The sequence below is a fragment of the Myotis davidii genome, unplaced genomic scaffold (assembly GCF_000327345.1).
Source record: "Myotis davidii unplaced genomic scaffold, ASM32734v1 scaffold962, whole genome shotgun sequence".
Lineage (NCBI taxonomy): Eukaryota > Metazoa > Chordata > Mammalia > Chiroptera > Vespertilionidae > Myotis > Myotis davidii.
In genome coordinates, this window is record NW_006295559.1 from 1,400,538 (window position 1) to 1,417,869 (window position 17,332).

Sequence of the window (17,332 nt, forward strand, 5' to 3'; positions counted from 1 at the left end):
TCCTGATCTAGGGGCGGGATCAAATCTATAAGCCAGGTAGGTGCCCCTGGCCCGGAAATTAACCTGCAACCATCTGGTGCAAAGGCCAACCCTGTAACCACTGAGCCATGCCTGCCTGGGCAAAACATTCATTTTCTTTTATTTTTTTAAGTACTGTGAAATAACTTTACTTTTTAAAATGTATCTTTATTGTTGAAAGTGTTACAGATTTCCCCCTTTTCCCCCATTGACCCCTTCTAACTCAACCTCCCTTCCCCCCCTTCCCTGCAACATTCATTTTCTAACTCTGTCTTGGCAATATTCATTTCTTTATTATCTTAGGTAATTAGCTTTTTTGAATATAGAAAGTTATGTAACAAGTCTGTACCTTGTTTTCTCAACTAAATTAAGTCCTATGTTTACCTTTTCCTCTTTACTTATGGAATATTAGCAGTGTGCTATGAATTATTTCTCTTAATATGTGTGTTTGTTCATTCAGGCTACTATACCAAAATACCACAGTGGCTTAAACAATAGAGATTTATTTCCCAGAGTTCTGGAGGCTGAGAATTCCAGAACCAAGGTGTTGACAGATTCAGTGCTTATTGAGAGCTTCCTGGTTCATAGATGGTGACTTCTTGCTGTCCCCTCACATGGTGGAAGGGAATAGGGAGCTCTGTGAGATCTCTTTTATAAGAGCGTTAATCTCATTCATGAGGACTCTGCCTTCATGACCTAAGTACCTCCCAAATATCCTACCTCTTAATACCATCACATTGGGCATTAGGATTTTAACATGTGAATTTGGGGGGTGGGGAAGGGGTGGGGGACAACCATTCATACCATAGCAAGAAGTAATTTCCAATATTTAAAGAGAATAACATACTTCAGAAAAGAGATAAGGGGAATGACCACTTTCTATTGTGATGATTAATTTGATTGACTATATGCCTCAAATTGCTTTAAGTGTACTTCCACTATGGATTTTTTAAAGTATAGTAGTCCCCTTTAAGTGAAGTGGGGGAGAGATGTTCTAAGACTCCCCAGTGGATGCCTGAAACCACAAATAGTACCAAACCATATATATAGTTTTTTTCCTATATATACATACCTTCAAGAGGTAGCATTGCAGATGAGCTTCCATCTAAGTAGAACTATGTGGTGTGAGCACTCAGGTATTCTGTGGAAACAAGAGAAAAAGGGTTAATAGTTGGAACAAATCATAAACTTCGTTTCCGGGTCTAAAGATCAATCAGTCAAGAAATTTTCTAGGTTTGAGATCAAAGCATCTTTTTTTTTTAATTTTACTTTTAGCCTATAGATTTTTTAAACTATCTTATTTTTTTTTTAGATCGAAGCATCCATCTCTTTAAGTGGCAGAATGATGACAGTTTCAGTCTGATGAATTTTCCTGGTTTGCAGTTTGAATGTCTGATGATATCAGGGTGTTCTAGTGAATTCTCTGAGTGGCCTGCACAGACATAGGCATGAAGAAGGCACATATATGATCTGCTGTGGTGATGTCTCTGAAGTTTATATTGAGTGGCTCCCCTTTAGCTAGTTAGAGTATGGGGAAAAGGATAGTTTTAGGTTTTAGTGATTCTAAGTCTAAAAGGTGGGAAAAATTTGAAAATGTTGTTTTGAAGAGTTGTAGCCAGATATTAGGGGAAACTAGAAGAATTCAGGATCCAGTCCAGTTTGGAGGTAGATAACAAAACCTCAAAGACAGTACACAGGACTAGAATCTGATAATAGGTACACAATAGTTTTCTAGTGCAATACAATTTTTCTCTCTACAGTCACCTCATTTTTACCAAAGATATTCACAGTAACACTATTTCATTTGTAAAATAAGTCCTAGTCTCATTAAATTGGGCCTAGTTTTAAACACATATAGCAGGAATAGTAATTTTATGCATGTTTTTAGAGATGATATTTCACTTAAATTTTTGCTAGTATCCAAAGAGCTTTATTGGCTCCATAAAGTCAACTTTAGTTTCTTAAAATTGTCTGGTAATAAAGAATCTCAGATTAGATTTTAATAGTTTCTTGAGGCTAAAAAGCATGAAAGTTCAATGGGATTCAAAGTGAGTACACAGTTCAAAGATAAAACTGTTAAGAATTACAAGAAGGCCACAGACTATTAAACCAAGTGTGAAGCCCTTCTGAACACACGGCCCCAAGTACAAAGTAAGTGTATCAAGGAAGCCACCTAGTGAGCACCCTGCACACTGTATGGCAATAAGGCAGCCAAAGGCAGTTACAGACACACATATGCATCTCATATATTCACGTGCATGTTCTACTGTCTCATCAGACTTCACTTACAAGTCACAAGTTCAAAGATAAATGATTAAGCATTTCAAGGTGGCAAGAGCAGAGCATTAAATCAACTGCAGAGCCTTTTGGGTGAAAACAGGTCATGCGCCCATGAATCCAGCCCTGCTCTCACCTTCCACTTCATACCCTCTGGCCTCAAGTAATTAAAAAACCTCTCTGCTCCTCCCTTCTTCTGCACATAGGAGTCACACTGCCCAGGTGTAGCAAACTGAGGACTAATGGAGGTAGTCTGGTGGATGACACTGGAGAACAAGTTGTTGTTGGATGTAGAGAAGGATGTTTTAATCTCTCCCACTGAAACCAGGAAGGAATGAGGTGAGGCTTAGACTAGCGTGAGGGTGTAAATGTTATCTTTCTTAAAATTTCTTTTTACTTAGAAACTAAATAGTGCCAAAACTGGTTTGGCTCAGTGGATAGAGCGTCAGCCTGCGGACTGAAAGGTCCCAGGTTTGATTCCGGTCAAGGGCATGTACCTGGGTTGCGGGCACATCCCCGGTGGGGGATGTGCAGGAGGCGGCTGATTGATGTTTCTCTCTCATCGATGTTTCTGACTCTATCTCTCTCCCTTCCTCTCTGTAAAAAATCAATAAAATATTTTTTTAAAAAAGAAAGAAAATAAATAGTATACAATCTTATATTGGTTATGTCAGTGTGCGCTGTACGGATTTAATATTTTTATATCTTACAATGTGATTACCCCACTAATTAAATGTGTGTTCTTTTTAACAAACAAAAAAAGCCCACAACTTTAATAAAATTGAATGTCTAAATTCAAAGCACTTGTTTAGGTTGTTTATCCATTACTTTATTGTCCCGGTGAATATTTACCAACTTACTTCAAATTGCTAAACAGATGTTAAAGATTTCACTATGAACAGGTAGATAGAGTTCCTACCCTTATTCAACTTGAATAACCAGGCAATGAATGACAAGTCAGTGCCACAAGGTAACCCAGGGAAACATGCATGGCACTAAGGAAGCACAAAGCAGGACACTTATTGGAGCTTTGAGGACAGATAAGGCTTCTGGAAGAATTTACCTCGACAATGACACCTGCAGCATGCATAAGAGTTAAATGTTACACGGGATGCGGGGGAGGAAAACCCCTTCTTGATGCACAGCACAGTGTGGGCAAAACCAGCAAGAGGAATTCCAAAGAAACGCAAGAAAATTCAGAACAGGTGGGACCAGGAATCATGGGGATCTTTCAAGACCAAACACCTAGGAGCTCTTAAATGCCGTGGGCAGCCTAATTTAGGAGTTTCCTAATCAATCATATCTGCTTGGTCCAAATGTCACCATGAAGAACATAAAGGAGTGGAGCCAGCGGTCAGAGTAGGCACCTGCGCGGCTCATGGAAAGAGACCAGGTAGTGGGCTGGCTTAGGGGATGGGAAATAGCGACGTCTGGACGTGGGAAATATTCAGAAAATAGAACTGGGTGACTGGACGTTGAAAGGCTAAGGGAGAATAAAGAATCAATGAGAAAGATTCCCCAGACTCCAGTGGGGAACTGATGGATGCTGGTGCCATTTCCTGCCGGTTAAAGAGCCACAGGCGGCCGGGTTAAGAGAAAGAGCCCGCCGCCGAATATCTCAGGTATCTGCAACTTCCCCAATAAGATCCTGTGAATCCAAAATGTGCTCCCTATTGTTCGCCCTAAAAGCTGCCTCCGTGCAGCAGTTCGACTGCCTGGGCGGGCAACCAAACAAGGAGCTTCTCGCAAGAGGGAACCCTAGAGCACAGCCTCGAAGATGGGACGCCGCGAAACTAAAGTTAAAACAGGAAGCTTCTGAGCCCTAAAATACCCACCCTTCCAAGGACTGGGAGCGGCTCCACCCCCAGAAGCCAACAACTCAGAGCGTAAAAGTGCCGGCAGGTCCACCCGCTGGACAGCCGGCTCCGCCCTCCCGGGACTCCGGCAGAGAGTGCCCGGATGTGGATGCTTGACGACAGTGCGTCACGTGAGGACGCCCGAGGGGGCGGGGCTCTGCCTGCGTCGGCGAATGCGCCGCCGCCTCACGTGACCGCCAGCCAGCCAGCCAATGGGCGAGAGCGGATGCGAATTTCGAATGTGGCTGCGGTAGTCGGCGGGTGACGGGAGACGGGGCAGGCGGTCCGGGAGCTCGGGGCACGCTCCGCCGGGTGCTGTCGCGGAGCCTGGGGATGTGAGGAGGAAGACAGACGCGGCAGAGGTGGTGGCCAAGGTACGGCTGCGGGCGCGCCTGTGGGAGGCGGGTCTCCTGGCCCTTTTCCGGCAGCGCGCCCACCCCCCCCCCTCCCGCGGGCTTTCCGGAAGCCCGTCGGAGAAAGAGGAGGCCGCCCAGCGTTCTGATGGGGATCGGAGGCGTCGTGGCCCCGATTCCTCTTCCCGCTGGGTCTCTCTGTCCTTCTAAGTTCGGCGTCCAAAAACGGAGGCTGCGGAGTTGGACTCACCGGGTGCCTTTGTCCTGACCACCCGACCCGCGCTTCCCGAGGATCCAGTTTCCTCTTCTGTGGAATTAACGGGGTCCGGAACCTCCTGCCCCGTAGAATTGTGTGAATTAGGCGATGTGTAAATAAAACATTTACGATCGTTCAAAGCCAGACTCAGCATAAAGCACAGAGCCTGGCGGCTGTGTTTTGTGCTTTTGCTTGGCCGCTTCCCCCGGAGAAGCCGGCCTGACAGTGTCCCGGTGCCCTGACTGGGGCCTGGGCGGCTGGAATGATGGAGGAATTGAGATGCAGATCAAATAGTCTGCGTCCTTTTCAATCCAGAGCGCGATTGTCATCCCGCGCTGTGACCTGTTTTCATTCATTCTCTCCACCACGCTCCCTGCTAGTGCCATCATCGGCCTAGACAGGAAATAAAACTGACACGGCAATGTTGTATGATTTTAAGTTGACTACGTGTGATAACTACATTTTTTTTCGAGGGGGGAGGGGTTAAGATAATACTTGGTTTTTAAAATACCTTCACTAAACTAACTTGGTCCATTACTTAATCTGTAATCAAACATCTCCAGCTCCAACTTCAAAAAGGACACTGTGGTACCTTGTGTTATACAACCCACTTAACATAAGTGCTTCAAGAAATAGTTGTGCCTTCCAGACTGGAGACATCCCAGGGTATATGTTATTGATGTCGGCGGAAAGGAAATATGTAAGTGAGATCTACAGTATCTATACCTAAAACCCCGGACACTGCAAAGGGGAAAATAAGAAAGGCCTGGTGAAAAGTCCTCCAGAAAATGTAAGTTTCAGGAGTAGATGTGACTAAGGAGAGGAAGGTAGCCTCTGTAGTGAAATTGTTTGCGTGGATTGTTGTAGGAAAGAACTACTTTTTGCGATTTTAAGATCTGCACAAGTGCAATCTCAGGTAAAAGATGTTCATGGGAAGTAGTGTGACAAGCTTAGTAGCAGAATGCTGAGCCTATCTGGTTTGCCTCAGTAAGTACACTTACGAATTAATATACTCACTAGCATATTCCACTGTCAATGCATGTTTTGCTAATTTCTGCTTCGCTATATTCAGGATGTACTGGGAGTTAGCAGGCCTGAGTTTTAGAAAACTTTGAGGACACTGGCCTGTTTCTGTGCGCCAGTTCCTGCCGGTTCTAGCTCTGTCATTGTTATAATAGCCTATTAAAATTGTATGTACTGCATAGTTTGACTAAACCTCAGATCACTTTGACCATAGTGAGAGTACATGCATGTCTAAAGTAATAGTGAGTTAAAAGAATGTGGAAGAGAAAGAATTAATCAAGTGACCTAATCAGATAAACAATAGAGAAAAACTGGAAAACAAAGCCCAGATATATGATTGCCTCTCATCTAATGCTGTAAGCCGAATAAACACTAAAAGTTGGTCATAGGTATTGCCTGTAGGAGACATAAGTAATAATGACATCAAAAGATAATATTAAGCCCTAACCGGTTTGGCTCAGTGGATAGAGCATCGGCCTGCGGACTGAAAGGTCACAGGTTCGATTCCGGTCAAAGGCATGTACCTTGGTTTCAGGCACATTCCTCAGTAGGAGGTGTGCAGGAGGCAGCTAATCCATGTTTCTCTCTCATCGATGTTTCTAACTCTATCCCTTTCTCTTCCTTTCTGTAAAAAATCAATAAAATATATGTGTGTGTGTGTGTGTGTGTACACACATAAAAATATTAAGCATTTCCAATAGTGCCTACTATATGGTAAGCCCCCAATGAGTGTTAAAGAATAAATAAGTGGCATATTACAGTCTTTGGGTTGGAAATCCGTATTAAACCTTTCCTATAAAGTACCTGAAGAGGATAACATGCCAAAAATATCAACAAGATTTAAAAGCTGCAAAATCTAGGTTATTACCAGGTTAGCTATGTACTTTGAGCTAATTTTTCAGTTACTAAATCCCTGTTTAATGATTCTTTATGAACAGCCTCTGTTTTCAAGCTTGCTTTATATTTGATGATATTTTTTAAAAGTGAAATATTTTTTATTGTTTTAAATTCCTAGGCAGAAGATGGCCAAGGAAAGGAACCTCAAAAAGTCCTTTCAAGAAAGTCTTGAAGAAATAAAGAAACGAATGAAAGAGAAAAGGAATAAAAACTTGGCAGAGATTGGCAAACGAAAGTCTTTTATAGTTGCACCAGGCCAAATAATCAGTAAGATTTTTATGCTGTTCTTTTGCATCACTTTTTAAGTTTAAATTTAATAACTAATAAAAAAAATTATCCTCTTTTAGCCAACACTTCTACACTACTAAAAAACTACCAAGACAACAACAAAATGTTAGTTTTAGCTTTGGAAAATGAAAAATCCAAAGTGAGAGAAGCCCAAGACATCATCCTACAGCTGAGAAAAGAATGTTACTTCCTCACATACCAGTTATATGCATTGAAAGAAAAACTTACTTCACAACAAACAGAGGAACCTGCTCAGGTATTTTTATTATAAAGGCTCTTAGGGGGGGGAAATGGTAAAGCTATGAATCTGTAGTTTAAATCACTTATGCTAGTTAAATTAATTACTGATAACTGTAAATCAGTACTATAAATCTTAGCTTTTCTATGTAGTTTTGTTACATCTAGTGGGGTTTTATAAAAACTGTTAATTTGGGGGTGGGGAGCATTTATGTGCTTCTAGAGAATCATTTTTATCTACTAGGTGGCTAAATAAAGAAGATAATTCATTAATTCCCAAACAAGAAATATCCTGAACATTTTTCTGTCCACATTTTTAATTAGATTCTGTTTGTATCCAAGGTTCTCTAAAAGGATCAGCCAGACTATAACAGACATGGGAAAAGCTTGGTTTAGAATATTCTTTGTGACTCATTGAAGGTTAATCCTGAGAAGAGTAATGATGAGCCAGTTTCTTCTTTCTTTTTCCCAGAAGCCACTGCCAGGGAAATGCATGGGGCAGAGAAAGAGAAAAGCAGTGTTGAGTTTCTAGTGTTAACAATTACGTTCTTCCCTGGTGGCCATTTGTTTGCTATGCCAGTGAAGACACTTGTGTTAGCAGTAGACCAGAGAAGAAAGCCAGACCATAGTGATTAGAGTAGGGATATGGACCTGAGGAAGGAATTAAAGTCACCTCTCTGTTGACAAGAGTCAGTGAGAGTTCTTGCTTCCCTGCAACTAAGATGATTCCACATTTTTTCTATGTGTGATATATAGAATGTATGTGTATATTATATTTCTATCCAGTGTAGTAGAGAATTTTCTCTATAAAGATAAAATATGATTTCTTTACCTTTATGTGAAGTTGGATTATTTAATTAAAATTTTTTCCCTTCAAAAATGTATCTTTTCTAACTTTTTTCTTTTCCTTTTTCTGTCAAATAGTAAGGAAGAAATTTCTTCCAATGACATTTGAACCTTCCTCTTCCCTTTCCAAAGTTTTTGCTAAAATCACACATAGAATAGTATAAAATAAGTAGCTATGAGATAATCACAATTTATTAAAACATACTGTTAGTTGCAGGGGGAACGTGTCCTTAGCATTTAAAACATCAGAGTTTGTTTTCTGCCATATACTAGTTGCATATGTCACTTGTTCTCAACCATCACTCTACACTCGTGCCTCCATGCTTAGCAAGTCCTTTTAACAGTGATGAAGAAGCTTAAAATGCTTTAATAAGATGCTTTAATTAACCAGAAATTAATTTCTAATAGCCTTTTGTTCCCTACATCTTATGGATCTTTTTAATAATTTGTTTTTGAATTTTATCACTCTGTAGGTAAATATTCTTATTCAGTAATAAACTGGTTTAGATCATTAACTATATTGATAATTTAAAACTTTTAACAGGATTAAATTTCTAGTTTTGTCTCTGATAAACAGTTTTAACCTATTCATTATAACGTTAGCATATTATATGTGCATCACATTTCAAAAAACAACTGACTGAATTAGAATGACTTCTAAGGTATCAGACTGGAACTCTCATTTTCCGATACAAGTCTACAAATCTGCCTGTATCTATTCTCACGTTCTCCATCTTCCCTCGTGTTACAGGGACAAGTGTCGCTGCTCCCATCAGAGTCCAAGCCCTCCGCTTGTACATCAGTTCTCTTCTTCTCATCTCCCCTAGGACTTTACTCCTGAAAGTTTGAACTCTTTTCCAACATTTATCTCCCTCTCTGCTGAATCATTCTAGCTATCATACAAATGTGCCTTAGAATCTCTTATAGTTCAAAGGAAAAGAAAATAAATGAAACCTCTCCTGATCTCATCTCTATCCGCTTATTTCTCTGCTCCCATTCACAACAGAACTTTTCCAAAGAGGACAGAGCACTTAATGTCGTCACTTCCTCAGCTTCCATTTCCTTTTTTTTAAGTGATCTTAGCCATTTTTTTATTTATTCATTTATTTATTTATTTGAGAGAGAGAGAGAGAGAGAGAAACATCAAATTGTTGTTCCACATATTTCTGCACTGGTTGGGTAATGAGTTGGTTAGAGCATCATCCCAATGCACCAAGGTTTTGGGTTCCATCCCTAGTCAGGGCACATAAAAGACGCAACCAATGAATGCTTCCATTCACTTTTGAACTCACTCTTATCTGGCATCTATCCATGTCACTCTATTATCACTGTGTTGAGGTTACTAAAACCGCCATGTTGCCAAAATCAGAGGTCACTTTTTCTTCGTGACCTTGAAGTAACATACAAACAGGGATTACACTTTGCTAGAAATACTCTGATCTCTTAGCTTTCTTACCATCATATTCTCCTAGTTTTCTTTCTACCTTTCTAACTGTTCCATGTCAGTCTCTTTTACTGGCTTTTTCTAAATGTCAGTTGATCTTGACCCATCTTACTACTCCCATAGCTTTAAAATACTGCCTATCTGCTAATAACTTACAAATTTATAGCTCAAGACCTACACATACACAGCACAACTATTTGACATAGCCACTTAAATATTTATAAAGGATTTCAAACATATTCTGTAGGGAACAAAACTCTATTTCCCACCCTACCAAAGATATTGTGTACTTCTACCTCCCTCCGTAAGTCACACACCTCAATAAAACAACCTTCCCCATTTGTTCAACTCAAAACCTTCCACTTGGCTTTACCGCCATAGCCACAGAATTCCAGTCCTAGCTAATATGTCTTGTTTTGTTTGCTATGATGACTTCCTAACTCCTTGGCCCTTTTCAATCCATGTTTCACAGTGGCCAGACTGATGTTTTTCTTGTCGTTGTTAATCCTCACTCGAGGCTATTTTTTCCATTGATTTTTAGAGAGATGAAGGGAGGGGGAGAGAGAGAAACACTGATGTGAGAGTGTGAGAGAATGCCCTGACCAGGTCCTGGAATCGAGCCTGCAACCGAGGTACATGCCCTTAACTGAAATTGAACCTGAAATCCTTCAGTCCTCTGGCCACTGCTTTACCACTGAGCCAAACCAACTAGGGCCAGACTGATCTTTTTAAAATTGGGTCATTTGTACTTCCCTGCTTAATATTTAAGTGACTTTCCATCACACATAAACTAAAATTTAAACTCATGGTTCTCAGAGCCCTACATTATCTAGCCAATGGCTTTTTTATAAACACACAAGGTTTTTTTGTATATCATGACCTTTGTATTTGCTGTTTCCGCGGCTTTCTTTCCCCCAGCTCTTCCAATGGCTGGCTCCTTTGCATTCTTCAGATTTCAGATGAAAATCACCCTATCTAAAAGAGCCCTCCACCTCAATTACTTTCTGTCACTTCACTATTTCCTTTGTAGCATTTAATACACTGAAATTATTTATATATCTGTCTTTTTTTAAAAAAAATTCCTTACACTAGAATGCAAGTTTTAAGAAGGTAGAACTAAAAAAATGTTTAGACCCATTTTCTGGAACAGTGCCTGGCACCATGATAGACTATCAATAAGTGTTTGTTGTTATTTTTTTAATTATATTTTTATTGATTTCAGAGAGGAAGGGAGAGGGAGAGAGAGATAGAAACATCAGTTAAAATCATTGATTGGCTGCCTCCTGCACGCCCCCCACTGGGGATCGAGCCCGCAATCAGGGCATGTGCTGTTGACCAGAATCAGACCTGGGACCCTTCAGTTCACAGGCTGACGTTCTATGCACTGAGCCAAACCAGCTAGGCAATAAGTGTTTATTTTTTAATAAATTAATGTTTTGGGATGAATATTTCAGTTTTACTAATGTTTTCTTTCTTTTAATACATTCACAGAACCATGAAGTAAGTTCTTCTGGAATGAACTCCAGTGATGACAACAACTCTGGGGATTTATTTGTGAAGGATTTACCGTTAGTATCAAATTCATTGTTATGCTTATTGATATCAGAGGAGATGTAATTCTGTGATCCATTTATGGAAGGATATTTGCATCATATTGAGCCCTATTTTGAGCCTCACGTTCTCTCTACTGAGCATATAGTTAAGAAAACTTGATGTGTTAAAATTCTGTTATAAATAGCCAAAGCAAATCTTTCTTATAGTTACTTTTTTGATGTCTAAGAATAAGAAACTTTTCTAAAATTTTTAAATTATTCCCTTCAGTTGTATTTTTCTTATGCCAAGTTTTTATTCTAAGGATTGGTTATTCAAATGATGGTATTTTGCTAGTACTAGATAAGTCTGTTTTAGAAAAGAAATATAATAAAACATATTTAATACCACTGTCACATTGCCTTGCTAAACCAACTTATTCCTTAATACAATCAGATCCCATATACCCTCTTGTCCTTCTCTTGGATCAAGTATACTTTGTTTTTTTATGAATTGTTGCGATATAATTACATACAGTAAAATGCACAGTTGGTAATTATACAGTTCAATGAGTTTAACTAATGTATAGTCAAACCAAGATCTCTGTTAAGATATAGCCCTAGCTGGTTTGACTCAGTGGCTAGAGTGTCGGCCTGCGGACCAACAGGTCCCAGGTTCAATCCCGGTCAAGGGCATGTACCTTGGTTGCAGGATCCTCCCTGGCCCAGGCCCTGGTTGGGGCTCATGCAGGAGGCAACCAATGAATGTGTTTCTCTCACATTGATATTTTTCTGTCTTTCCCTCTCTCCTTTCTCTTCTACTCTCTCTCTCTCTAAAAATCAATGGAAAAATATCCTCAGGTGAGGATTATAAAAAGAAAAAACAGGATATAGAGCATGGCCATAACTCGAGCCTGAAGTTTCTCAGTCTTAACACTATTGACATTTGGGCCAGGTCATTCTTTGTTTTAGAAAGCTGTCCTAAGCATTCTGGGTATTTAGCAACATCAAGTGGGAACTACTCCCATAAGCCATTTATTTCCTCATATCCCTTTGAGTCTGTGCCCCAGTCCTCATAGAGATAATCACTAATATGATTTCTATCCCCATACTAATTTTAATAATTAATTCTAAAACTGCTGAACTTTAACATCTGACAAAATATTGTAATGGGCAAAAAGTAAAATGAGATAATTGGGTCTTTATAAGATTTTTTAAATTATTATTAGTTTGTTACCATGACTCTGTTGCCTAAACAAGTATTTAAATTTTGATGTCTAGAGGTGAAAAAATTACCTACAGTAAATAAAAAACAAAGTTATAATTAAAATGAAACAGCCAGTAATAGTATTAGAGCATAGAGAAAATTCTTTTTCCATGCACCAAAGAGGGACAGGTTTTTTTATTTTTTTAATGAACAATGTTAACTTCAGAGTAGTCAGTAGTTAAGCATCATAAAAGCCAGTACTTCCAAAAAACTCAGCTAAAGATAGAGCAAGCTCCTAAAGAGTTGAACAATCACACCGCGTTCCTTTGGTGTATTTTATGTCAATTCCGATTGGCTGTTTCTCCAGTTAAATGAAATTATGAGTTATGTCATGTTTTAAGAAAGAACTGTCCAATTTGATATATTAGTTAATCCAGTAAGAATTGAATGTCAGTCATAACAAATTGGCCTCCATGTAATCAGTACAAATGTTGTTTGGTTTCCTTTGATGTAGAATAGATGTACATACTTAGAATGAAATTATGAAACATAATATTTTAATTTCAAGAAAATCTTAAATTTATTTTTATTTCATAATTGTTAATTAAATTTCTATTTTTCAATGGCATTTCTAAGGCAAGCTCCTCTTCAGGAAGATCACCTTCCAGAACAAGGGGAATCGTTCCAAATAGAAGGTAATTCAAGTGAAAATCTGAAAATATGATGTGAAGGGTAAGATGAGGTCTTTGAAAAAAAGTAACATAATTAAATTTCTTTAATTTTCCTTTTTAACTTTTTAATCTTTTCGCCTGATATTCTTCTGCTTAAAGCATATCTGTTTATTTTACAAAGAATAATAAGAGTTTTAAAGTATATCCATTTATTTTGCCAAATCTATAATTAGAAACCTTAGCTATGACTGTGGCTGCAATTTCCTGAACCTGACAACATATTAAGATCTGTGTTAGGCATTTTACATATATTATCTCAATTAACCCTCACAACAACCTTGCAATATAGGTACACTCAGTCCCATATTATATAGACTCAAAGAAGTAACCCAGATGGTAAGAATCAAGCTTAAACTCAAAGCTAACCTCCAAAGCCATGCCCTTTTTTCTACTTTTAAATTATTGTGTCCCTATTCTCAAATATCAATCCTCTACTTAACTAAGCTCTAAAGAAGGGAAAGCATTTGAATAAGCAGCTCCAAATTTTCCCACTTTAAAATGCAGATTATATTTCCTACCTGAAATGCTTTCCAGTTATTCCAATTTTTCTCATTTTTCAAATAACAACTTAGTTTCACTTTCCTTGTGTATTTATCCTACTTTGGAATATGAGATTCCTTTTCTCTCAATCCTATACACATAGATACATGTAAACTACTAGTTATTCTTTAAATGAGGGGCACATAAAACCCCAAGTTAGAATATTTTTGAATATTATATAAGATTCTCCCACAGGTGAGATGTAAGCTATCAATTGATCACTACCAAATAAACGGATGGTAATATTAATTTCACTACATTTTTATTTACTTACTAGAGGCCCGATGCACGAAATTCGTGCAAGGGGCTTGGCCCTTGCAGCCCCAGCTTCATTCGGAAGGACGTCCAGAAGGTCATTCGGCTGTCCCGTCTAATTAGCATGTTACGCTTTTTTATTATAGATAGATAGTAAATGTGGAGAAACTACAGAATGACTTCACTTATTCCATTTTTAACTTTGACTTCTAAGATCCTTGAAATTAAAATTTCCATAAAGTAAAACTATTTTTCTCATTTGTTTTTTAAATTCTCAGAGCAAATGCCTTCTATTCCTCAAGACAGACTGGGATTTAATTTGGATTCAGGTGAAGATACATCTGATAACATCTTACCTAGAACTGTATCTCTCCGTCGCAACTTAAAGAAACATTTTAACAATTTAGGCCAATTCAACACCTTGGATAATTTTGAAATCAGTCATATGTCAGAGCAGTCTTCTGGGTTGGAAACAATTAGATTTGTAGACCCACTAGTAAACATGCACATAACTGAAAATGTAGAACAAAATATTTGTCAGTGGAACAAGGATCAAATTAACTTATCACCAAAGCTGACTCACCTTGGAGGATCTGCTAAAAGAAAAGAAAATATTTTAGAGTATAAATCTGAGCAAACTAAAAATAAACAAAGAAGAAAAAGAGGAGAGAAAAGAAAAGCTAACAGAAGGAGAAAATCAAAATATGTATGTAAGTATAAAGGAATCACAAGTAAAAATAGAAAACCTGTTTCCAAAAAAAAGGTGGATGATTTTATCACTTCCAATGATGCTTACAATTTTAATTTGGAAGAAGGTGTTCATCCTTCTCCTTTCCGACAAAAAATGAGCAATGATTCTAAAAAAGAAGAAGATGCCAATGTATCCGAAGTGAGCAGCTATGAATCAAGTAGTTCAGAAGAGGATTCTGATGACCTCTATTTGCCCACTTGCAAGGACAGTCCAAGTCTCACCAGCCAATCAGATAGCCCAGCCACCAGGCCTCGATCTACAAGAGCACTACGATGTAGGAATGAAAAAGAGATGGAGAGTTCCCAGCCAACAAAAACTCCTACCAGTAAGTGATCTACTTGTTTGCCTGCATTTTTAATGTTTATGATAAATGATCACTCCTGATGCTTATATATTATACTTACCATCTGTTTCTCTGGGGGAGGTTAGAGACTTGCCATCTGTCTCTTTGGGAGAAAATAACAGTCTGATTAAATAATGGAGGGTCTAGGGGTGGAAATCTCAGTACTATTGCTCTGAACTGCTTTAAGGTAATTTAGGTTCTCTTTAAGAACAAATATGGGGGGAAGTAGAAGAGGTTAAAATGGGGAATAAATGGTGACTAAAGGAGACTTGACTTTGGGTGGTGAACACACAATATACAAGTGATGTATCATAAAATTAATACACTTGAAACCTGTATAATTTTATTAACCAATGTCACCCCAATAAATTCAATAAAAATTTTAAATTAAAAGAACAAATACTACTTGTTGTGGAGGAAGCATTTTTACTTTTAGTAAATGAAGCTTTTCAAGGCAAGGAAAAACTTTTTGTGGAGTTAGGTTGAATTAAAATATCTTTCATAAACTCACCTGAAACACCCCTTGAAAATGAAATCAACTTAAATCCAGGACCTGTCATTTTAATTGCTTTGCTTTATATTCGATTTGACAGGAACTATGATTTTAAATAATTTTCTAGTTAGTGAATGTGGCCTAATAAGACCAAAAAAACTCTTTCCTCAATTGATGGGCTTAGTATTCTTTTGTAAGATCCCTGTAAGACATCTAAAAACTGGCTTAGGCCCTAACCGGTTTGGTTCAGTGGATAGAGCATCGGCCTGTGGACTGAGGGGTCCCAGTTTCAATTCCGGTCAAGGGCATGTACATTGGTTGTGGGCACATCCCCAGTAGGGGGTGTGCAGGAGGCAGCTGATCGATGTTTCTCTCTCATTGATGTTTCTAACTCTCTACCCATATCCCTTTCTCTCTGTAAAAAAAAAATCAATAGAATATTAAAACATTAAAAAAAAAACTGGCTTAGAAGATCTTGCCTTTGTTAGATCAAAAGTCAGCATGATTCAGAGGTTGAGTATATAGCCTGCACCTGCCTACAAAGATTCTCATCTGGGAATTTAATTAGTTTGGAAAAAATAACATACACAGTCAGGTTTTATTATTCTCAAAATTGATCCTAAGAACAACTCTGTGAAGTAAAGGTGTAATCATGCTTGCTTGTTTGTAAGGAAACTAAAGCCTAAAAGACTTTCCAAGGCCAACCAGTTAGGTGGGATAGCTTATAAATATCTTTTTTTTTAAATATGCTATAACTAGAGGCCCGGTGCACAAATTCATGCATAGGTGGGGTCCCTCTGGGTGGCCTGAAGGGATCAGGCCGAAACCCACAGTCCAAGGCCGCCTACAGCTCCTACCTGCTGCTCCCGCTCATCCCAGCCCCACTGTACCTGCCGCGGGCTTGCGCCCAATCAGTCCCGATCAGGAGAGGCTCACGCTGCTGCAGCAGTGCTCACCAGCCATGAGCCCTGTGTCTGGTGCCCTCCCAAGGGGAGTGACCTGCAGAATCGGGCTGAAACTGACATCCCAAAGCGTTCTAGATTGCAAGAGGGCACAGGCCAGGCTGAGGGACCTCACCAGTGCATGATCGAGCTGGGGAGGGACTGCAGGAGGGCTCCGGGGCATGTCCAGCCCATCTCGCTCAGTCCCAATCAGCCAGATCCCAACAGCAAGCTGACCTACTGCTCAGAGCATCTGACCCCTGGTGGTCAGTGCACGTCATAGCAACTGGTCAACCAGTTGATTGTCTGCCCCCTGGTGGTCAGTGCATGTCATATTGAGCAGTCTTAGCATATCATTAGCATATTATGCTTTATTGGTTGTTCTGCCGTTCGGTCTATTTGCATATTACCATTTTATTATATAGGATGATGCTAAAGTCAATCACACAATTTTGGCAAAATGTTGATCATTATTGAAGCTCGGTAACTGTTGGTTCATTATACTGTTGTCTCCATCTTTGTGTACATTTGAAAATTTCCATACATTTTTAAAAGAAAACATGTATATTCTAAATAGTGTTACTCAGGGTGTGGTCCCTGGACCTTCAGCATGAGGGTTACCTGGAAATTTCTTACAATTGCAGAATCTCAGGCGATACTCCTTAATCTTGAGTCAGAATCTGCATCTTTTTTAAAAGTTCCCTGGGAGATTTGTGTATACATTAAACTTTACAGAATATAACAGTTGATCTGATGTTTTTACTTAACCATATTTTCCAAATTGAAAATTAGAATAATTAGTATAGTACAGTATGCTCATGTGGGTACAAAAGAAAAGAATATTTGTGCCCTAACGGGTTTGGCTCAGTGGATAGAGCGTCGGCCTGCGGACTGAAGGGTCTCAGGTTCGATTCTGGTCGAGGGCATGTATCTTGGTTGCAGGCACATCTCCAATAGGGGGTGTGCAGGAGGCAGCTGATCAATGTTTCTCTCTCGTCGATGTTTCTAACTCTCTATTCCTCTCCCTTCCTCTCTGTAAAAAGTCAA

At 39.1% G+C, this 17,332-nt stretch overlaps 1 protein-coding gene across 1 annotated transcript in view; it reads left to right on the forward strand.

Moving 5' to 3' along the window:
• The first annotated feature begins 4,403 nt into the window (after window positions 1-4,403).
• Window positions 4,404-17,332, forward strand: part of SGOL1 (shugoshin-like 1 (S. pombe)) — a 15,100-nt gene continuing 2,171 nt past the window's right edge. Inside the window, exons 1-6 of the mRNA XM_006770164.2 lie at window positions 4,404-4,525; window positions 6,799-6,947; window positions 7,028-7,224; window positions 10,987-11,063; window positions 12,868-12,926; window positions 14,036-14,833. Of these exons, the coding sequence (XP_006770227.2) occupies window positions 6,806-6,947; window positions 7,028-7,224; window positions 10,987-11,063; window positions 12,868-12,926; window positions 14,036-14,833 (1,273 nt within the window). The 5' untranslated portion in view covers window positions 4,404-4,525; window positions 6,799-6,805. The remainder of the gene's footprint in view (window positions 4,526-6,798; window positions 6,948-7,027; window positions 7,225-10,986; window positions 11,064-12,867; window positions 12,927-14,035; window positions 14,834-17,332) is intronic.